The sequence below is a fragment of the Buteo buteo genome, chromosome 7 (genome assembly GCF_964188355.1).
Source record: "Buteo buteo chromosome 7, bButBut1.hap1.1, whole genome shotgun sequence".
In the NCBI taxonomy this organism is placed as follows: domain Eukaryota; kingdom Metazoa; phylum Chordata; class Aves; order Accipitriformes; family Accipitridae; genus Buteo; species Buteo buteo.
The window spans coordinates 46,331,277-46,355,368 of NC_134177.1; the positions used below are offsets into that span (position 1 = coordinate 46,331,277).

At 39.2% G+C, this 24,092-nt stretch overlaps 1 protein-coding gene across 12 annotated transcripts in view; it reads right to left on the reverse strand.

The window, feature by feature from the left end:
* The window catches only part of NF1 (neurofibromin 1), a 102,988-nt gene extending 80,523 nt beyond the window's left edge, over positions 1 to 22,465 (reverse strand). For 11 of the 12 annotated variants that reach the window (XR_012651124.1, XM_075033036.1, XM_075033037.1 and 8 more), the window contains exons 1-12: positions 22,216 to 22,465; positions 12,234 to 12,377; positions 9,519 to 9,602; positions 7,042 to 7,232; positions 4,668 to 4,774; positions 4,342 to 4,409; positions 4,027 to 4,102; positions 3,354 to 3,511; positions 2,517 to 2,690; positions 2,207 to 2,329; positions 1,834 to 1,908; positions 507 to 638 (exon numbers count right to left, since the gene is read on the reverse strand). Coding sequence is in view for 11 of the 12 variants with exons in the window: in XM_075033036.1 (XP_074889137.1) it covers positions 507 to 638; positions 1,834 to 1,908; positions 2,207 to 2,329; positions 2,517 to 2,690; positions 3,354 to 3,511; positions 4,027 to 4,102; positions 4,342 to 4,409; positions 4,668 to 4,774; positions 7,042 to 7,232; positions 9,519 to 9,602; positions 12,234 to 12,377; positions 22,216 to 22,275 (1,392 nt within the window). In the remaining variant the exon portion in view is untranslated. Of the gene's footprint in view, positions 1 to 506; positions 639 to 1,833; positions 1,909 to 2,206; positions 2,330 to 2,516; positions 2,691 to 3,353; positions 3,512 to 4,026; positions 4,103 to 4,341; positions 4,410 to 4,667; positions 4,775 to 7,041; positions 7,233 to 8,465; positions 9,045 to 9,518; positions 9,603 to 12,233; positions 12,378 to 22,215 lie in introns of those variants that run through there. The other variant, XM_075033042.1, reaches the window with a different exon arrangement.
* Positions 22,466 to 24,092: the final 1,627 nt, after the last annotated feature.

A 24,092-nucleotide genomic window follows, 5' to 3' on the forward strand; every position in this document is an offset into this window, starting at 1 on the left:
GCTTGAAAAATCTTTTACTTTGTTGCTGTCACCAAGACCAAACAGTCAACTTGCTCAACAGAAAGCAAGCAAGACAAATGAGGCGATACTCATGCCAATCATGGTAAAAGCATTGCAGTTTTCAGAAATTACCTTCACATACAGAATGCTTTTGGTTTTCATACTAAACAAGAACGGTCATATTACCTAGCTATTCACACAGCAAGAAAGCTTAAAATGAACAGTTAGCCACAGAGGACAGTTAAAGAAGAAATACTTCTATGTTGCCAGTTTAAAAGCAGCATGAAAACTGAGAAACATACATCACTAACTGACTAGAAACAGTCAATACACCAAAACCTGCAAGGTTTACCGAGCATGTATGGCGCTCTGTTGCTTTTTGGATTGCAATGTTCTTCCCCCCTCTAGTTTCCAGTCTAAAGTTAATGAATAAAAAAGCTGGAATGGAATGGAGACACAGGAGAAACAACAGGTTTGTGTTTTAACAGCTTCTTTAGAAGTCTTACCGGAGTCATGCGAATTGCTGGATGTGCCCCACAGCCTTGAATAGCTTTATGAAGTGTCTCACTGAACATGCTGCGAAGCTCCATGGAATGGCAGTACACAGCATCGATCTTGGGCCACCAGTCCAATGCAGACTAGAACAAAAATACAGAAATGCTCAAATGTTAAACTGGTAATATGAGAGTTAGATTATGATTTATTTTAGACCTGTAGAAGTTATAAAAACTGTAGTATAACTAACCTTTACACACGAGTATTTTACACGGTATTACCAATATGTTAATTTTGCATTCTCATGCATAAAACTCATAATATTTAAATGAGTTGCAACAGAAGCAGTACTTCCAACTTAGCTGCTTACTGTATTACCGTTCTTTCTGAACAAGCACAAATGCTGAAACTGTAAATGCAAGAAACCATGGTAGATTTCAGGATACTGAACACTACTAAGTAATACTTCAAAACAAACAACGTGCACTCAATTCATTGTGATACAGCTTTTCAGACACTATCAAGTACTTGGAAGTACCAATTTTCCATTTTGTTTAGTGTATTTTTTGTTTAGTGTATTACTCCACCACAAATAATGCTACTGTAGATGTGGTGATGTTTCTCCCCTATTTGTCAAACTGCCTAATACTTTTTTTAATATAGTGTTTTCATTATGATTTGGGGATAAATGAAATAGAAAGTGTTATGTAAATTAAGTAAGGCTGTTTGCTCAACACTGACTGATGCTGTTTTCATACTGATCAGGAAAGTATTTCTGAACAATACAAAAAACTGAAGTTGTATTTTAGTGACTTGAAGTACAATAACAAATTGAAGATGAATAACTGCACAAACTTTCAAAATATATTTGGCACTCAGCATTTACTACAATTTTACACTATTTAAATTCATACTGGATCAAATCCCTGAGCAAAACCATGAGGCCAGCTCTTCCCCTAAGTTCCCCTGTCAATACGCCAGAAGCAGCAGAAGGTGGTGCAACTATGCATGTCCTGGGAGTGTTTTTCATGTATCAGTAACACAGTAGCTATTATAAAACCAGGGAACATAAGATTCATTTGTCATCCGACATTAGAGGGTATTAAAACATATTTTTACTGAAATTTTATACTGGAATACAAGCTCTCAAACTGGGAATCCAAGTGGTGGACAGTGTGAACAAAGATTTTTACATCCTTTCTTACTAGCAAGCAACTCTTGCTGTACGGATACAGGCAACAAGATTTGGTCTACTATTCAAATTGTATTTAACAAGCAGATACTGATCTGAATAAAAGCCACAGATTGCTGGGCTGATTAAATACTTTCAGAACTTACATTTGTGATTATTCGGTGGAGCGAATTTACCAGCACATAATGAAATGTTGATGGGGAATTCTGTGCCAAGCAGATCTACAATAAAAATACATAAAAGCCACTTAGGAACATCTTTGTCTTTGCCATCTCTCTTATCACACTAAATAACACACTGGAGCCTTTTTATTAAATTGACAAAGCTGTCAAATCTAAGCAAGAGCAAGTCTAATAAGCTAAGAAAAGGTTTATAAAAGCATGCACAGATTTATTACTAAGGTGTATTTATACAGTTGAACTTATTTATGAGCTTCCAGCTGCTGTTAGCATATCTTTTATAACTCACAGGTCATCAATAGTATGTGGAGAATGACTTACCAGTAAGTAGTGTTCTCACCTTAAAGTGTTGGTTATTGTGAGGGTTTATGCGGAAGCAGGAAACTAAGCAGTCAATCATAAGGTCTACATCTGCATTTTGATTGCCTCTTGAAAAAGGTTTGCTTGGATTAAACAGCAAATTCTATATATTTAAAACAAAACAAAATATATATAGATAGATCAGATACCAAGATTATTCTTGTCTACTTTCAATACAAAACTTTCCACTGAAAAACACTATAGTATTCAATTAAGGAGAAATTAAAAGTTTATTTCAGTATTTTAAAATTCAAATTTCTTCATTGCAATTAGGAAACTGACATTTTTACCTTAAGATCTACTACCATGGACTGCACTAGTAGGAAAATGACAGAATTATCTTCCCAGTTGATGTAGGTAGATGCTTTGCACAGTTTAACACAAGCAATAGCAGCACTTTCAGTCAGCTGTCTGCTCCCACTGTGGCCTGCAAGCGCTTTCCTGAGATTGTCCAGGAACAGTTTCTGCAGAATTAAAAAATCAGGAATAGTTAACCAGAGCTTTGGTAATCTGTGGTCAGGGTTTTTAGATCCTTAAATATTAAAAGCAAACAACACTGCATTTTCTGATGAGAAATCATGGATATTGGGATTGCAAAAACCAACTTGATGCAGCATTCTGGAGAAACGTTATGTTTATTAAAGACATTTATTTTGAACAATTTAGGGCAATCAGAATGGCACAAAGATAGATGGTTGTTTACTCTTAACCATAACGTTTGCAGCCACATCAAATTAAACATCTGCCACAGGTACTGCAATTACGGAACACACAGTACACACATTGCAGAAACTGAGAATAGTACAGTACAGGCCAGCTAGAACCAATGCTAAGTTTGCTACTGGTGGAGGCAGGGGAAATCACAACACTGGGACTCCAATCTCCAAGGAGATGTAAAAGTTCTGAAATAACATTGTTTGGGACATACTATCTGTATGAATTATTGGCAGTGAAAGAACATATGTTAGGTGAGAACTTAAAAAGGGTGCATAAATTTACATATGGAATTGTGTAATATGCTTTTTAGGCAGAAAAGACAAAATAAAATATATCTGAAATACAGAATAAGCAAAACCAAGCATCATCTAGAAATCAGAACCAGAATTCAGATACTTTTCTTCTCTTACCTTGTTCATTTTAGTTTCCTCTACCACATCCTTTGCTATATCTTGGATTATCTCTGGACACAGGACCAGGAGTATGATTTGCAGTGGCCAGACTGCTGCTTTACGTTTTGTGCTTTCAGCAAAGCCGTCCACTAAGTCAAACAACTTCTCTGCACAATCTGCATAAAATGTAATCCCAAGTTCAATACCAATTTTAATTATGAAAAGGTAAAGAATAGGTATAAAACAGCAGAAGGATAACTCCACCTACACAGAAAAAAAAGTTCTGTTTTGCACATTATTGGCATGCTACTGGGGATAACATGGTCTCAACCCAGTTAAAGACATGGTTTACCAGAAAATATAAATTTTCCTCTCTTTCTGACTAGCGACAAATACAGGTGATGTTCTCTTTAAGTTTTTCTCCTGTATCAAGATGGAAAATATATATTTAAAGAGCTTCCATCTTTTGGGTTTTATCTCTTTGTGTTGTGAACCACAAAATGAATCTCTTTAAAAGGTGAGTCAGGAGAGAAAACAGATAGCAATATATCCTTGCCTGCCCTGACAAAGGTTGACAGAAATTTGTTTATTTGCAGGCTGCACAAGAAGCAAAGAGGGCACAAAATGCAAGTGAATGCAGGGATGTCTGAGAAACCAACTTTTGAACACTATGTCGTTTGTTATGCCTTACCAGCCATATCAGTCTGTGGTGTTTGATACAGCTTTGTGAATTCATCAGGATAGTTTTCCACCCAGTTCCAAAATGCCTGCAGATAATGCAAAACATCTTTACATTCCAGAGCTTAAAAATATTTTTTCTGAATTATGTATTTAAATGAAGAGAGATTTTACTCTTACTTCTAATCACTCAACATTTCTTACAAAACATACATGCATCAAAGGGATGCACCAACTTTTATTTGATAGTAAATTACTGAATTGTAACTATTCCTAAATTAGATAAAGTCTGCAAATAAGCAATGAAACCAAATATTAAAATACTTACCTTTTCAAGACTGTTAATAACAGCTAACTGAGCTACTTTCTTAAGGGCTTTAAACTTGAAAACAGTCTCTGTAAAGGTAAAACATTTCTGCATTTAGAAAAGAAACTTGGTTCTAAAAAGCAACACAGATCATAAAAAGACATTTGAAGTGCAAAGCAATTTTTAAACCAATGTCTTCATGCTACTTTTAAAAAATATTTTGGTAAATATATGACTATTTGGAGTAAAACACAGCAATGAAAAGATACACATATCAATACCATTGTGTCATCTCTAACTAGACATATTCAGATAAAAATATTTCAAAACACAGGCTCAAATCATACCTTGCAAGAGTCGTTTTAGTTTTGAACAATCCACACTGATGTACTGTAAAAGTTCAATATCATGAACATCAGCATTATCTTCTGAACAAACAGTCAGTTCCTGTAATCTAAAAATATGCAAAGTAAACTAACTTCTCAATCAGATTACGTCAGATCTGTATGAACACATACCTATGATTCTATACATTTGAATAGCAGGGGAATATTATATGATCTGCTCATGATATACGACCTCCTCAGATAAACTTTTCCAGGTTTAGAAATGAAAGACAGATCTTGCATGATTAAGAGTTAATATTATTGTCTTATTCCATCCTCATACTGAAAATGGATCTAGAAATACCAGTGATGAGTCTTACAAGATATCAATACCATCTGGTGATAGTCTGTTCATGCCCAAGATTTGCCTAAATCCTTCTGTTATCTACCATATTGTAGCAGTAATCTTGTCATCTTTTCAACTAAATATTACATTCGTGGCATCATAACACCTTTAGACTACTGCTCCTTAACAGCAAGTCTTGCCCCAGCTAACTTCTCCAGAGTAAAGCCGTGACTGATGGTACTTAATATCGCTGAAGTGAGCTACAGCAACTCTTTGTAAGCTAAAGAAGGTCCATGTTTAAACAGTTTAAACACAATGGCATCTTTTCACACTTTTGTATTAGATGGTTTACTAAACATCTCATCAGATATCAAGCCTCTAATAACTAAATCATATGTTCTCAAAAACTAAAGATTGCCCTGTCTTGTTCCAAAGCTACAGATGTGTTTTAGACATGGAATGTGATTTCTAGTACTACACACAAAAGCAGTTCTTCATTTCTTCAACGCCAGGGAAACTTAACAGCCCTCACTGGGAATGGGAAGGTCCCCACTGCTGTGCTTTTCGTGCCAAAAATCCCCCAGCTGCTGCACAAGGCCTAGAAATATGCCTAAACAGGAAGCACAGGTCAAAAGATCAGCAATGCTAACTGTCGGCAAGCTGACCCCTGTGGAGATCAGCAACAATTGGTCAAATATTTAACTATTTATGTACAAGCCATCTTGAAGTGAAAAACAGGTTAGGGGAAAAGCACTATGTTCCAGCTCAAATGGATGGTAAGAAGGGCTTTGGAGCTTGAGAACTGCTCAGACATACGAATAAATACAGATCCTGGGACTAGATTCAAAGACTGTCAAAAAATGTCAACTGAAAAATACTTCCTACAAAAGGAGCAAAAGAAATTGTTTCCATTTCCATAAGCAACAAAACATAATCAACCTATTGTGTGAAACCACATCTTCCATGCTAGCTGCCAAGTCCATGTTCTTGAAACAGAAGTTATTAAAGGCTTGGTAAAAGTTTTTAAAATACTTAAAATTTCAAATTATTAAATTATTTTAGACTGATTTCTAAAATGCAAATGTTTTCCAAAATGTTGGAATGGTACTGTTTTACATTATAAAGAATATATAAATCTTTGTTTCAATTAAATTGGCACACTCATTGCTATGCAACCACATAAGGCTGCGCAAGCTCCACTTCTAACAAATCAAGGATGATGTTAGCTATAACAACGTGTGATAAGAGCTAAGCTACTTTAAGCAACTTTCAAAAAACATCAAAGTATTTCAGTAATGAAAAGCTTAATACACAACTCTAGTGGATTGGCAAATGCTGAAGCATCAGAAGGATCTGGAACAGGGCAAAAAGAGCAAAGAATAGATGGAAACTTTGGGCCTGTCTCCTCACTTAGAATAGCAGAAAAGACAGTTATTTTTACAGTAAATGTGCTGTGAAACTCAAGTCAGTCAGAAGACAAATGGGTCTTTTCCAACAACTAACAAACAGTCTAGCTGTTTTGTCCCCTTCAGGCATAAGATAGATTTAACATAAAAGCCTTCAAGCAGGTAAAATTAGGAAGGAAAACAGCCTGGGGGCTCCAACAGAGCTATAGACAATCAGAAATTTTGCATTCTAAATTCATAAGTAAATGGATACAACCCGCTATCTCCAGCATCATTTTTTTCCACAACACCTTGCACCCACAAGAACTTGACTTATTCAGCTGAGTTATCATTATTTTCACTCTACAACAGTATTTGACTTGTACTTATGAAAGCAGATTTAAAAAAGCAATAAATGCAGCTCACAGAAAATATGCTGGCAGTAACCTAAAGTGGATATGAAACAGGTTCGTTTTGTAACCTGAAACTCAAGTAAAATTTTGAAAGGTAGAGGGAGTTTCACTTAAGAACTATCTTGTTAAATATCATTTAAACAGTTAACTTTTCTGAAATTAGAAAGACTACAACTCATTGCAGATGTTCTAGACACCAGTATGTAGCAGATCTTCTAATACACCAAGTCAGGCTACTGAAAAACACCTACCTGGTGGAAATGCGGCTGAACACAGCATTAAAGTTATTGCAGCTAAGAGAAAAAAGAACCCCAGAGGCAGAATTACGTAGTTCAGCTGCATGCTGGTTCCCTTCACGGTAAGTGTGGATGAAGTGGCAGATTTCTGGCAGCAACTGTTTTACCAGCATAGTCTCATCTAGTCGCATGGTATCCTTTGGTTGCTAAAAATAAACATTCAGTATTTCATGAAATTACGTTTTGGAGGCTTGGAGGCAAAAAAAATGGAGCATCTGCCACTAGCAGGCACAGGACCTGAATTTAAACTTCTATTTCTACCTGCAGGCAGACCACTGACCATAGTCTAAGTAGTCTACACAGAAAAGGTTTCTTTCCTTTTGAACAATAACTCATATCATTCAAACCATCTTACATTTTCAGTTAAGTCTCCAAAATATGTAGGGCACCAAGTTGATCAATGTCATCAAGCAAAACATCAAACTAATTTTTTAAGTAAAACACATTCCTGTTATGATGAATGCCCTCTGTTGATCCGTGTAAAGTATTAGCAGTAGAGCATTAACTATCTTGGCTTTGAATGGAAGCTCAAAGGGCAAAGACCCACCCTTACTTCTCTTTTGGGTAGTATTCTAACCACTATATTTTGACAGCAAATACTTAATATAAAAAAATGAACCAAAAAAGAGGTGCTTCTCCCTTGCTCTTGCCCAGGATTGCTCTATATGAGTCAAAAAAGGCTTAACTTTCCTGCAAAAGAAAAAAATAATTTTTGCCAGTTTGCACAGTATGAGACATAAGGAAACTATTTACAAAAGAATTCAAAGTGAAACTTTGCTCTACTAAGAGCAAGTTTTAACAGAAGGGTCAGCATTAAAGCTTTCTAAAATTCTACCAATGAATTTACCATAGGGAATTAGGAAGTTTCAGAGACTCCCACTTAGTTGACCTGAGTCCTGTTGCCATGAGAACTTGATGAAACATTGAGCAAGAACAGCGAGCAAGAAATAGGTCTGAAGATATCACAGAACACAACGCTCTTTGTATAGAACTTTGGCTCAGTCTCATTAAACATATACTGGCTCAACTTGCTCTCATTTGAATTGACAAAGCAAGAAGTATTCAGCACAATTTTAGGCTATTCAAATATCATCATCTATCAGGAAAAAACCACTAACATTTCAAACAAAAGGCATATAAGAAATATTTTAGAAGAACTGATTTCTGAAGTTAAAACAGTTTTTTTGACTCAGTGCATCAAAGACACAAAGTGCCCAAAAGAGGTATTTACCCCAGCTGTAAAAGCAGAAAATTATTCTGGAAAATTTATTTACCTGGATCTTTTGTGAATTTAGAAGAATCCACAATTATTCAGACTGTTTTAGTACTGTAATGTAAGATATGCCGCTTGACAAATCTAACCATAATAAGGTCGTTACCTTATAAAGAAAGAACCTTCAAAAACTGTTGCAGTGAAACAGCAAAGAGCTTAGATGATTTCATGACATTCATCCAGGAATACAGCTTTAAAAAAAAAATCCCTTTCGTGTTAAAGGAATAAAACATTGCAAATTTTGCTCACAGTGAAGTTTGGCTTTGCAATTATACAGTTTAGCACAGTAAGTTGTACAACCGTTTACATCCCAAAGGTAATAGCAAACTGCCTTGCAGCACAGTTCTGATTGGAAACCTCAGGACTGGACTCCCAGTGGAAGTTTGGACATGGTCAACTAATGTAATCTAGGAAACACCTGCAAAAGTAATCTTTAGAATAGCGATAGCAAAGTTTCTGCTGTATATACAAGTACATGAAAAATTACTTCAGCAAATGAAAGCTTTAAGAAATGTAAAGAAAAATCAACACTGTACGCAAAAAACTTAATAGCATAAAACTGAAATACTTGTATGGAATTATCTGCTACTTTTAACATGATTTACTATCCCATTACTTTTTCTGTTTAAATTGTCGGATGAAAATGTTTTGATGCATCTAATCAAAAAATATTGAGCAGAATATGCCACAAGCATTCAAAACTTATAAAAATCTAGTGAAGCTTCATAATCACATCTAATTCTTCACTTGGGTTTGTGTCAACCCTTACTCCAGTTCACACATGTCTCTGAGTACAGTCGTCCAGTTGCCTGCAATTCTTTTTAACAAATTATTAAAAGAAAATCATCATTTTATAACTCCACAAATTAGTTGAATAGTGGGAAGGGCAAATTCAAAAGTTTACTTGGATCTATTTAGCTGAAAAAAGATCACTAATTTTAGGCAAGAAAAAAGTACCCCACAAATCCTTAATTTATCAATTATATCAACTACTTGCACTTATAGGAAGTTTTAGTATTTTTTAAATGGCATTAATCCTCCTTTGCTCTAAATCAGATGAGTTTTAACTTTAGTACCAGTAATAATAGATACACAAGCATTTGACTTGTACTAACTCATTTGATTCCAACTTAGCAATTGCTTATGCAAGCCTACTCACCCCTGCCAGACATTTTTCCAGTGTATCCAAGATAATCAGCTGAGACAGATATAAATTCTTTTCAGCAGTTTCTCCAAATATTCTCTAGAAGTAGAAAGGATATGGATTCATCTGAGACACAGAAATTTGACTTGTAACGCTCTAAAGTAATGCAGCAAAGTGGCACAATAAGTTATGGCTCCTTTACTGCTCTGGTTTTGAGTTTAGAAATATAAAGCCAGCAAAAATTAGATTAAAATAGGAATTAAAACCTTATCACTGAAGAAAGATCTTTGTCCAGTCTGCAACGCCAAATCTAATGAACAGCTACTGCAAAGTAAGACTGGAGGTACACTGCAGCCCCTTACCTTCATCAGGCCTATAATTTATTCAGAAATGAAGGTTATACCTTTTCAGAAACTATTTTGGTATCAATTACTGCTGACTCTTTTCCAATTATGTTCTTCATTGCCAACACCTTAATAGAACTGACGCTACAACAAGTCCGTATCGACAAGCTTATTAGAGTGTTGCAAAATTTAGCACAGACGACAAGAAGAAACACAAGACCCTCCTAAAAAGATGCCACACTTCAGATACAGGATGAAGGCTGAATTCCATCGGGTGTTTAAGCTAGCACCCAATTTTACTGCCAACAATAGTGACTAGTTCTAGCAATATTAAGACAGCAAAATAAAGCAGAAAAGATTTAGCCAAAAATATATTGGTACTATTGCCTACACATGGAACACATGTAAAAGTCACCCAAAGAACTTGTATTTTAAACCACAGGAGAGGTTAGCTCAGCTAAGTCTAAGTTTCAGCAGACTGCAAACCCTCAAGACTTTTTTCTAAACTAAGACCATTATGACAGTCTATTGGTCTGTTTTGTTTCAGTTACAGAAATCCTTCAAAAATATTGCTGATCCATACAGCAGCTCAGTCCATCAAACATAAAAAATGTTAAGTCTTGCTCCTCAGTGCAAAGCAAATCTTGATTTTTTTAATTGACATTTTTAGCTAGGTCCTTCCTCTCAAAATCTATATAGCATATACAGAAACTTGCTTTAACTGTATAGTTTTCTCATTTATCAATTATCTTACACATCAACACATTCCTTCATGCCTATGGAGTTTAATTAAAATAAATTCTCTCTCAAAAGGGATTACATGTAGCTTTAAGCAGCCTAAAATCCCTAGCAGGAGGGCAACCTCTTTTCTGATTTTATCAATCCTTTGTAGTGTTTTAGCAGATGCGTATCTCTATACAACCAACATCCAAAAGAGCTCACTACAAACTATCTTACTAAAACCACAAAAAAAAAAGTACTGCTAGGGTTTGGCCAGTTCTGTTACCTGTTTGTGGAGATTCCACATGATCATAACTCACATGGCTTCAAAACTCAATGAACAAAACTTTTCTCATGACAAATCTAAAACCAGACCTTCCATTAAAAAAAAAAAAATATTCAAACTACATCTTTCTCCTCATAAAGGTTCCCCAAACTTTCCATTTACCGAACTTGATGGTAATAGTAATATTTCTAGAGTCAACACTATGGGCATCCACATTCTTTTTTTTTTTTTTTTTCCCCTTTTCTAGGTTTCTCTTCTCTTTGGTTCCACTGAGATCTATTTTAAATGACAGTTTTAGTGATGCTCATGAGTCAAATATTTTGATGGATTTCAGGAATCATTTTATGGTTCCCTTAGAGGCAGAAGAGAAAACCAGTATGCAGAAGGAAACCATCTACCAAGACACCTGGCTCTAAAGATTTCTCTTTGGGAACTAGTAGAAAAATCACCTTGAATCTCATCCCTTCACAGCAGTCTACTGCCCTCAAGTATCAACATGAAGTGGTTTAATGAGAGGCTGCAATCCACATCAAACAATAAATGGAAGAGATGTGTATCACTCCCACACATTTTTCATTCATTTTTCTTACTGACTAGTAAGGTATCCCTTTGGAAGTATGAGTCTATAGTGGCAGTATTAGACGAGAGACTGTTTTCAAAGATTTTTCTTACAAGGTTCTGACTGAAATTCATCGGGTTGTTAAAATATATATGTATTTTATATACACATACAAATGCTAGAACATCCAAACAGCCTGGAAAATTCAAATAGCCCAGGTTTTAAATCCTTTTCCATTCTTTTTCCATTCTTACTTTCCCAAAACGATTCCTGGCAGGTCCTGCTCTGGCAGAACAGATGGGGGGGCAGGGGGAAACCAACCTCCTAGTACTGCTGCTCAGCAGCTCCTTTGCCCTGCCACATTTCTCCTCTAAAGACTTTGCTAGCACTGCTTCCCTAGAAAACTGAAGCACCTTTCCATGTGATGGCAGACATCCTCCCCCGCCTCCCAACAAGCAGTGCATTCTACTGGTATCTAAACATTGCTCAGAAACCCAAAGTAGTATTAGGTACTTTTATGTACCCACTCCTTAGCTAGCCACACAACTTCCCAGCTACAGACCGTTCCCATGACTAACAGAAGATTCCCCTTAATCACCACCTTCCTTTAGATTTCTCTGCCGCAACTATCTCCTTGCCTTTATATGTAACACAGCTCAGCGCTGTTGGCGAACTTTAGCACAGGAGGATGAAAAGATTAAGTGTAAAAGGCAAGCAACAATCTGACTAAATTTCAAGTGAGACTCTACAGATTGTACAATATGAATAAATAACAACCATATTGAAAAATCACCCAACAATCCAAAAATTAGAAAACTTACCATGTTATTAACATTTTTTAAGATATTAGTGAGACCACTGATGACCAGGGAAAACTTGTACTTGGAAATGTTTATGAGACATTCCTTGTTGTGCTCCGTACTGACTTTGGTGTGGGTATTCTGCTGGCCAGCCTTTATGGGAAGCTACAAAAAGAGATAAGTATTATAAGCTTTTTTACATTGAAATTTACAGCTTTAAATACGAGTTAAAAAATTTTAAGACAACAGAAACAACCTTGAAAAACATTCTACAAGAGACAACTACAAACACATTGATTCATTTTCTCTACATTCATCTTTCTATTATTTATAAAAGAAAATACTGAAGTTCACCTATTCCTTTTTCTGAATTGAAACTAAATCACTATTTTGTGATAAATTTTCTATAAACCAAATGTCAAAGCAGTCAGAAGGAGCAGAAAAATGTAAGATAGAATGCTGAGAAGAAAAATTTCTTTATTTCAAAAATTGGCTTGTTAAATACCAATAATCTTCACAAGGCTAACACCTGCAAGAAAAAAACTGCATCTTGAAACCCAAGAGGAGGTAAAGTCAGAGTAGCTCACAAAGCAGGTGAGTTCCATGCGTGTCGTCTACTCCTTTGCAGGACAGAACTGGCCAAGAGGTACAATCAAGTCCCAGGAAGAACCACCACCTCCAGCCTCCACAGGCCCTACGGACTTGGGTTACTTTGGGGTCCCCACACAAACACACCCCACTGCTAGCCAGGAGATGAAGTCTCAGCTGCAAACACGCTCCCAGCACTTGTGAGCCCCGCATTACCTGCCCTTGCCCAACAGCCAGTGGCAAAAACCAGACTTGAAACGCGCCTTTCCCAGGAAAGATAAGACTCAGAGCGACTGCACGAAACTGAGATGTTTCTCCTACTGTGTGAACACTAGGCACTTTGTTTCATGCTGTACCCAAATTCTTCAAGGGTCACAAACGAGTCACTTCCCAAGCACGCACTCACTTCCCCTGCACTCTCCTCACTGGAGTCGGCCCCTTACGAACCACCACGCGAAAATGTGAGAAGCGATTCTTCGGAAAAATTCACTCTACTGAGGATTTATATTTTTTAAAAGAAAAATAAATAGTGGGAACAAAAAAAGGAACCCCTTTTTCTAATTCATATGTGCCATTTGTATTTTCAAGCGTGACCTAGGAATTCACTATCTATAGAAACTTTAATTGCTACTGGAAGTTTTAACCAATTTTGACTAGAATTCTCAATAAATGTGTATTCTGAAAGACACTGATAGCTCAAAGTATATGCCATGATGTAATATTTTTTGCATTAGAAAGGGTATCTTAAAAAAAAAAAAAAAAAAAAAAAAAAAGAAGAGATCATTTAAGAGAGGTTAAAAGAAGGATTCCAAGGAACTACACTCAGCTTTACAGCTGCAAAATGCTTAAAGAGCAACCTTCCAGGCTGGGGGCCTCTGCAGACTTGGTGAGGGTACTTTTACATACTGTCACCAGTTAAACTGCTGTCAGCAGTCAAAAACATCTCTGCCAACCATTTAACTTTATTATCTTTGCTGATAAAAGTTTAAAGGCCCATATTTAAAATACTAGATTGCGTTCAAGAACCCCAAACTTGGAACATTTTTTTCCAACAGTTTTGACTGCATCATTAAACGCAGTCTACTTAACACTGACATCTTCCATTTGTAGGGAAATGGACCTCTTTAATATACTATCTAGTTTTTATGCCCAAGTGTAATCTCCCCTTCATATAAACCATGGTTTGGTTTAGGTTTTAAGTGTCAGTTCTTTTGGTACCACAGACTGGGATCACAATGGAAACTGGCTCGTTTTTTGCTAAGGGAATGGTTGACTCTTAAAATGACTGAACTGCCATGCTAGATCACACCGAAGACCCAACAGCAACAGAAAGGTCCATCAGGAACACTTGCTTTCAATTCAGAGAGCGGCTTAGGGATCTCTGGCACCAAGTGTTGCATCCAGGGAACCACACTAAGGACTACCCCTCCATAAGGAGGTCTGATGCTTTTCGCCTGCACAACCTCCTACAGCAACAAGTTCTGTAGGGCAATCAAGGTAATTTCCACTTCATTTTTCAAGTCTCTTGCAAGTGTTCAGATTGTAATGCTTTAAAACAGTGCCATGCATTACAATGTGCTCATTTTAAAACTGGAAAAAGCAGAACAAACAGCATTTATGACTCAAGCTTTGTTTTCATTGTTGGATGTTATTTTTACAATACATTTTCAGAAGTCATTAGTGGAAGATAGATACATTTAATTAAAAATTTCACCATTACTAGTACTTTTTATTCGAATTTTCAAGTCTCTGTGCTGACAACAGCAGAAAAGCTCAATACCACTGAGTGATAAAACACTTCAGAAGTGCCTCTCAAAAATTGTGTCATAGATCTAGTTCTGTATGCTTCCATGCTATAGAAACATCGCATTATACACTTTTGGAGCTTCCTGCCACAACAGCCACTGCAACAAGGTCACCTAGAAGTAAAACTGCTTTTTATACTACCATTTAAAATAGGAAACTATATAAAAAGGAAATATTAGCACTGTTGTTTGGGGTTTTTTTTATTTTTCAGCTATTTCCTTTGTGCACTCTAACATGCTGGAGCATCATATGTCCCCTAACACAATACAGTGCCAGTGCCGAGTGACAAAATAGAAACTATTTAACTTCTATACAAATATCCATCAATCTAAACATTACAAGAAAAAAAAAGGGGGGGGGGGGGAGTTGAAATTTTACTTTCATTGCCTTTGATTTTATTTCAGAAAAAAGAAAGACTGACACAAATGGTTTCCTGTATAGCTTTTATTTGAATTAGAAACAGAAATTAAAGCACAAAGCTTAAATATAACTGGAGCTTCAAACTATGAACACATGCACCATTTTGAACTCATCCCAGTTTCGCAAAGGGATAGTCCACTACTCTAACTCAGCTATTTTCACCGTTGAAATAGGAAGCAATAGTCAAAAACCTTATAACTACATTGGTGCACGTACAACCCACACTGAGGCATACTGCCATATACCCTCTCTCTCTCTAATCCAGTTCGACTACATCTCATTAAGGTGTCAAATAAGCTACAGAGGACAGGGAACAATGGCATTTTGGTCTATAATTTGCCTTATTTTATGCAGCGGACAAAGACAAAATAGGTAGATGAAATCTGGAATCTTCCCAACTATCAAATTTTAAATCTTTTAAGATCAATTAGAAAAGAACATTACTGCAAAAAGACAAAGAAAAGCCATTAAGTAGCTAGGCCTGACAGTTGCAATAATACAGTACAAGACCCAGCATATCCTGAATTCAGGATACACGTCATCTTGTGTATCAGGTATCGCTGAAACAACTAGAAAAGCAAATCTGTAAGACAAAACATCAAAGTATTTACCAGCTTACACCAACCATGCAAGCTCCCCAGTTGTTAAAACACATCTTTTGACCACATAAACAGTTTAAGCCAAACTTTGCTTCTAGAAATGGATTTCTGACTTCAATTTAAGAAGCCCTGCTGACCTATCTATAGCTTCTCCCAAATCTGCTACTGATACAATACTGAAACTGAACATTCTCACAAGGTTTACTAAATGCAAAGTGATAACAAAGCACTATTAGTAGGAGAAAAAGCAACATAGATCATATGAGATTATTATTTTCTCTACATTTCCAAAAGGCATACAATAACAGATAAATAAACCTTAAAAATAGAGATCTGAACCACACACCCTCAAGAAAACAGGATTGTTAAAACTAATCCAGCTGAATTAGTGGCTACTAAAAGATATTTATTTTTCTAAATCGATATTTACTACCCAAAAGATGCAAATTCCTCTCTCAACTTGCCAAAGTAAAATTAAATTCTTCCATCTTCATGAAAACAGTAAATTAAATCACTAATCACAAATATTATTAAAAAATAATACCATTGAAGAAAAAAATGTGACTAGACCAACTCACAGATACACAGAATCACAGCATATGGTCAGCTGCCAGCATCTCAGAAAATAACACTAAAACAGCACTTCAAAAGCTTTTTCAACAGACAAGTTTGGCATCTGAAAACTTACTGCCCCTAAGCATTAATATGGCCTACGTTATTAACCATTCTACAATGGTGTCTGGCAGCCACAAGTCGTCTGGTCAATTTTCTGTCTACAGTGATATCCAGGAGGTCTGTAATCCTGCTGAAGAGAGAAAATGCAAAGGTTTTCCTATGCCTAATCACTATCTGTTTCTAGAGATAAAAGCATTTCAGTCTCTTCAGACTTATGAGACAATAACTTTGCCAATTTAAAATTAAAAAAAAAAAAAAAAGAAGAAGAAGAAAAAAAAAGGCAAGTACTTGGCTTATTCCAGAGGAAAAAAGAAAAAAGATTTAACATGCATTGTTAACAAGATCTTTACGGTCAAATTATAAAAACTGGCTTTGAAACTGCAAAGTAAGTGCTACTACAGAATTGCAAAGCTGTTTGAAAAGTGAAAAGCATTGTGATATCTAATAGCATGGAAGACTGTCATATCTTTGGAAGTGGCCTCAGTTTAGAGACTGATGTACTTTTATCCAAAAATGTTCAGTTAAGGAATCTTTCTTTGATCATAGATGTTAGTTATTAAGAAAAACGGGTGTTTTCCATGTCTGTAGAAGAGATTAGCACCTGTTTCAGGTATCCTCTAGTCTGATGCAATAAGGTACAATCTTTTGCTAAATGTACATGGACATTGATTTGAAACTAACACCACAACTATTTGAACATCTGTGAGATATTCCACTCAGTCTGTTGAGAAAGGCTAACATTAAGCTATGGATTTTTCTTTATCACCTGCAATTAATGAACACAAAGTGTAATCATCTCTATTTAGTAAAAGACTATTTAATGTTCTTATTTTCACAAGTTATGAAGCAAGTGTAAGTGCTTTATCACTTCAAACAAAGTCACCATTTCAACTTTTTTGTGCAAGATACAACTTTGCAGAACATTAAGAATCCAAAATCTGACAGATAAACCTAGTCTGCCACCGGATTCAGAATGACAGCTGTTGAAATCACCATCCTGACAAACCTCTTAATACAGACAGCAGTCACTACCCAACCATGCACAGGTACTCCACAATTCAGCACTTTCAAGTTTCAGCTTCACGATGGTGGCAGACTGCAGAGTCTCGCTGCCTCCACTACCTGTGCCTCATGGAAAACACTGAGGTCTAAATCACCTTTGGAGCGAGGAAGGTGGGAGACCATCCCAGGGGATCCACCTCAGGGAAGCAAATTCTCTGCTTCTCTGTAATGGGCTCATCATTTTCAGTAAGCAGCTTGAGATGTCTGAATGCATCTGAGCCTTGTGCCTTGCCTTTGATTCAGATTCAGAAAAAAGTTATGTTTGTTAACGTAACATCTAGAAAAAAATACCTAGTGCAATCCTTAACAGCATAGAAATCTACCTAGCTTTTCCCTTTCAAATAATTTTTTGGAAATTCTTCAGTAGACTGTCACACACAGATGTACTGGTGACAGAAAATATGGACAGCATCACACCTTCCTCAGCACCAGTACTGTCAGAACCAGATACAAATCTCTCTCAAAGTCAACAGGCATCTTCCTCCCAACTATAAACATGCACTGCATCACCTTCTAAAGAGGCATTATTTAGTAAAAGAACCTCACAACTAAGCCTTCAGAAGAACGTGGAACTCTGAAAATATTATATATAGGTTGCTCAAAAAAAAAATATTAATTTCAAAAGGTTCACTAAAAGTTGATACTGTGAACAAACATGTATTTACCCATACATTAACACAAATTGCTGTGTTAAATAGGGAAGGATCATCAAATCATCTCAATGCTTTTCAGCAGCTCATTAACGAACTCGGGTAACATCTGTTGCATGTGGGCCATTCCCTTACCTATTCTTTAGGACACCATCTGAGTGCAGTATAGCACTTCATTTTGAAATACATTACACACTTTTTTTTTTTTTTAGAAAAATAAGATCGAAGCTGCTTCAGGTTTATGTTAAAGAAAGATGAAATAGCACACTTTCTGCTTAAGAGGAGTGTTATAGTCTGTCTCGGTTCTTAGCTCCTGTGGAAATTCAGTAGTTACGGAAAAAAGTTCCATCTTCTGCATAGACCAGCCTTACCTTACAGCAAAAGATACAATTTCACTTGGGGAGCAGAGTCAGCAGAATTCACGTGAAATACTTTAAAATACATCTTATTACTACTAGTGATTTCTTAACAAAGCACAATGAAAAACACAAAGCTGGTACTTGCAGCCAGCACTTTTTCAGGTCTCTGATGCTGTATAGATTTCAAATGCTGCAAAGAGAATCAACAGGAGGAGGGAATATTTGCTTTAATTTAATGCCTTTTAATGAAAGTAAGAATGGAACATTCCTACTGGCTTTCAGTTTTTATAAAAGCTTTCTTCACTGAAAGCAATCACAACTCATAAACTACAAATGGGGAGCCTAACCCATAATCCACGTAATCTTTCTTTAAAGCATATCATAATAACTTAAGTCACCACAAGTTTATACAGGATTAATACCTTTTATTGTATCTGATAGTTTTAAAACAGTCTAGATTTAAATGGCTTAGGCAGCGAGACTATGCTTAGAACTATTTCACTGCTGTATCAGCCTTCCCATGATTTCAGCTTGTAACACATTTAAAAATACTATAAAAATACAGTACATAAAATTGTAAGTGAACATTTCCATAGGAAAAAAAGAGATAATTTTATTTTACAAAGACCTGATGATGTCTGAAATCACAGAGAATTTTACTAAAACATAGCCTCGCCTCTTTGTGCTACTGCAGCCTAATTCTATCCTGACCACTGAAAGTTTTGAAAAATACAGTAACTAGTACTACATACAAAATCAGTCAAGAGATTTCATATGTGCTATATAAGAAATGTGATTGAGCCTCACATGTACCATCAACGGCTTCTTTCTGCACCAGCTGAAACCTTCACACAGTCTTCAAGGGTAGCTCAAAGAAGAGTGCATTGCAGCAGTTGTAGTCTCAGAAGCAAGCACAGCTGGGCAAGACTGGCAGTATATTTGAAAAATTTATTCAGTGAGCCAGTCATTGGTTAATTCATAAAACTATGCTTGCCAGTCATTTCAGGCCCACAGAATTGTACACACAAAAGCAGATTTTGGTTAAAGCAGCATTTATAACAATAAACAAGAGCAGACAAGAACAGACTGGTTTGCACTGATTTTTCTTGTTTTCAATACAGATTAGCATTCTCTCAGTTTGTTGTTTCATCTGTCTTAAAATGAATACAAGCACTTAGCAAATGAATGAAAAGCCTGTCTACATCTATAAATTCTGGTGAAAGATGGTTACATTTTCCTGCTTTGTAAAGGAAGAAAGAAACCTTGAAAAATTTTGTCTTCCCCCATTCAGGAAAAAAACCACAAAAAAAAACCCCAAACCTAAACAACCCACAACAAACATGAGCTCCCCCTCCTTACTCAAACATACCGATGATTTAATAAGTAGTGGCTCCCTCAGTGCTGAATCGAGAGGTCCTGCATTTAGAAGGGCAGGCATAGTATGCAAAAACTCAAAAATGCATTATCACAGCTAAAATAATGTGCATATATTCAGTATATTTTCATGAAGTATGGACTTGATGCTCAAATGAGCAGTCTAAAATATAACAAGTAGATAACTTAATAACCACAACTACTCAATAATGACACAAAGGTGAGGAGTTACAAGAAGCACATAAATACCACCATTGATTGACAATGCATTTAGTAGTAGCGATGGTGTCACAATAACCTGGCATTTGGGTATTCTGTTAAGAACAGCCACCTTTCCACCATGAAGATCACTGTCAGGCTAGGCAAGGCAGAGGAAACGATGTCTTAAAAGCAAACAAACAAAATTAAGAACCCCGAGTTGAAATTAATATATGAGAGAAAACTTCTCACAAAAAAGTAGAGATTAATGTCTCATCCTTGCTTCACTGCTTCATTCACTTGATGATACAGTATTTAAAAAAAAATAAAATTGCACTGGTTAAACAAAAATATGCAATACACTAATCAAAATTTTGTAAACAGCACCTATCACGCAAGCTACACTATGACTACAACAGTCAATACCATATTTGATGTATATTATCCCTGCAGTTCCAATATTTTAGCATCTCAAAAATCAGAACAGCTTCCTATCAAGAGAGGATTCCTCCCATACACCTATCTGTAATTATCCCATAAAACGTATAGAAAAATAATTCTGTTTAAAAAGCTGAAGTTCTTAACTCCTAACAGATGTTGGCAAGCCCAATTCCACAATATACATAACAAAGCAAACGACAAAGCCTAGGGCCTTTTAACACCAGTACACAAAGAAACATTTTCTTGCATTATTGGGAGCATAATCAGTACCATGCTTTTTAAGCTTACGGAAAAAATGATCTATGACTCAAGATAAGGGGGGGGGAATAAGTTAACTATGCAAATATGTCTAAAACGTATTGGAAAAATCTGCATCATTTTAATGTCAAAAGGCAAAGTTTGATATTTTCTTTTTTTCAGATAAACTTCATTTACAGCAGCTTTAATATAAACGTAAAAAGCAACAGCTTATTTTTATTCAACCAGGTCAAAATCTTCCTGTGGGTTGTTAAAAGCCAAGCATCACTGAGAGGGACATATGATTGTAAGGCAGGTGAATGAAATTCTATCTATAGAACCAGCTTAACGTTTTTGATAGATGTTACACTAAATAGGGTCTCACAGAGCTGTGTGACACAAAGGCTGTACTCACACTATAGCAAATTGGGACAGAAAACACAGAAACTGATCGTTCAGCCTAAACTGAGCTCACACTTGCATGTCAAGAAAGCATCCTGGGAGTAAAAATGCAGAGTCTAAGCACTAAGCTTAGCCCCACTGAGAAAGTCACGCCACCTAATCCCAGTAAGCAGTTTCTGCAGGTGGATCAGAGAAATACAAAGTCTAAGGCCAACAAATCCCTCTTCCTTCCATTCAGAAAATCCCTCTCCAAACTACTAGCACTGACTTTTGTAAAGAGAAGTAAACGTCTACCACTATAACAACACTGGCTAGAAAACCCTCTTCATCCCATACAGCTGTGCTCCCAGCGATGCGGATGAAATTTCACGCTGACATCCACCGTTATGCTACAGGGAACAAGGTGGAACTGCCTGAGCAGTTTCACCTAGTCTTCCTCAGGCTCATTCTTGAGGCTTCACCTCCTTTCTGATGAACGAGAGGACGTTAAGCGAGGAAGCAAATTTCACAAGAATGTCTACAAAAAGCCAGCACACTTTTGGAAGAGGTGGGGGAGCAGAAGCGATGAGGAACCGGGCATCTCACACCCCCCCCCCGGGTCCTCTGCACCGAACCGATTGGTACGCCTCCGCATCTCGACCAGACTGGCAGAGGGGAGACCACTCCACCACCCAGACTGGGACCCCCCCACACCTCCAGAAAAAGGTGGGAAGCATCAGGTTAGCTGGAAGGGATACCAGACCGGCAAGCAGCACCCGGCCCCACCCAGCCACCCTGCCCAGCACAATGGGCGCAGCGAGCCGCCGCCCCCCCCCCCTCCCCGGCCGGGGCTGAGCGGGGACCCGCCGCCGAACCGGGCGCTGGTGTGGAGGTGTGTGTGGAGAGGGGGGAACGCAGGTCCCTCGGCCCCCCGGCACGGCCAGAAAGCCGGCGGCGGAGGGTGGGGGAGGAGAAGGCAGGAGGCAGCGCTCCCACCCGCCGCCGCCTCCGCCTCAGGGAGCGGGTCGGCCTCCCCCGCCGCTCGCCCCCTCCCCGTCCGCAGCGGCCCGCGCCTCCAGCCCCCGGCCCGCAGAGGCCCCTCACCGCCGGCAGCGGCCCGCCCCGGCCCTCCCTTCCCCGCACCGCCCCCGCCGGTCCCGGTCCCGGGTCCCGGCAGCCGCCGCCGCCCCTCCCCTTCAGCCGCCCCCGCTACCTGCTCGTCGAAGCGGTTCACCACGGCCTGCACCCACTCCACCGGCTTGTGGGCCGCCATGTCCCCCCCCCCGCCTGCCCGGCCAGGGAGGGGGGGCGGATCCCCGCAGGGAGGGCGGCAGGAGAGGCGCCGGGCGAGGGGACGGGAGGGTCTCCGTATCCCTGGCGCGCTCCGGGGCCCCTCAGCTCCCCGCAGCCATCAGCGCCCAGGGCCCGCCATGACACCACACCGGAAGCGGGAGCCCAGGCCGCCCCCGCCCGCCCGAGCAGCAGCAGCGCCGCGGCCGCCGCGCCAGGGGGAGCGCCGAGACACTGGCGGCGGCGGGCGGCGCCTGCGCGGACGGCGGGGACGCGATGCGCCTGCGCGGCCCCGCGGGCGAGGAGGGGAGGGGAGGGGAGGGGAGGGGAGGGGAGGGGCCGCGCTGCGCCTGCGCCTGCGCCCACCCTCCCCTCCGCCAGGCTTGCCCCTGCGCCGCAGAGGGGGCGAGCGGGAGGCGGGGAGTGGCCGCGGCGCATGCGTCGGCCGCCGGGGGCGGGGCTTCGTGAGGGACGGCGCTTCGTGAGGGACAGGGCAGCGGCCGGCAGCCCGGTCCGGTCCGGGGCTGCCCCGTTCCCTCCCCTCCGTCCCGCGGTCTGGTGTGCTCTGCCCCGGGGGGGGAGCCCGACAGGTCTCGTCTTTGGCCCCCGAGTGTCCCGGCCGCTCCCGGCGAGGGGCGGCTGGGCCTAGGCTCCCGGTTGCCCCCGAGCAGCCTCGCCGCCGGAGCGGCAGCCGCTCGCCGGTACCCCCGGCCCTGGTAGCGGCAGGGATGAGCGCTGCTCCTACGGCCGGTGACAGGAACGGGCTGGGGGGGTGGGGGAGAAAAAGGCTCGGGGCTGCATCCTACGGCGGATCCTCCGGATTCTACAATCGGGGGGTTGGCAGAAGGAGCTGCCTGACCCGCCGGTGCTCCCGTGGGTACAGCCGGAAGGGGCTTGACGAGGTGGTTCGTCTCCTCTCGCAAAGAGAATAAAGGCGTTTGGGCGTGAGGCTACACGCAGGAAAACTGGCGAAGGGCTGTTTCCCCCTGGCCCTACCGTGTGTGAATATTTACCGTCACCTACCCTGCCAGGGAAAGAGAGAGAGGCAAAAAACACTCCCAAGTTTAAAAAGTACCGAAATCGTGCACACTACTCTGCAAAACAGAAGGTTGTTTTTAAAAGTTTCCCTTGAAATTATTTATTCAACACATCACTGTAAACCAGATTTCTATCCTTTGACCACAGATCATAAGGGAATGTTTTGCCTCTCCAAACTTGAGGCGTGCGTTGGCCTAAAGTTCAGAGGATTTTACGTGATGATTTACACCTTCTCTTGGCAGAAGGACCGGACAGTTGGCAGATGCTTACTTTATTCAAATTGCAGTGGCCGTTTCGAAGCCACTGTGCTTGACAGAGATTATCTACAATTTTGATACCATACACAGACTGGAACATATAGCGGTATTTTACCTTTTCAATTAAAAGAAAATGGTTATTCTTTCTACAAATCAGTTTATTTCAGTTTAAGGCTTCTGTTACATCTCCAGGCTTCACTTGCAGAACTCTAGCAGTAACTAAAAATATGCAATGTAGCACACAAAAAGTCTTCCCCAGCCTAGTTACTCAGTACCCAGCCAATTGTTTACTCTTTGTGACTCAGAAAAGTAGGATACACAGATAACAAGACAAACAAACATCCAATTCCAGTTTCCTTCTTGGGAATGTTAATTTGTTTTCCTTCTGGGTAGACAGAAGCACAAAATAATGTCCTTTCATGCTGGAGTCAAGTTAAAATTCTGACAATATAAATAAAGATGCAACTTGAGGCAAGACCTCTTGAACATAGGATTTAAAATTGTC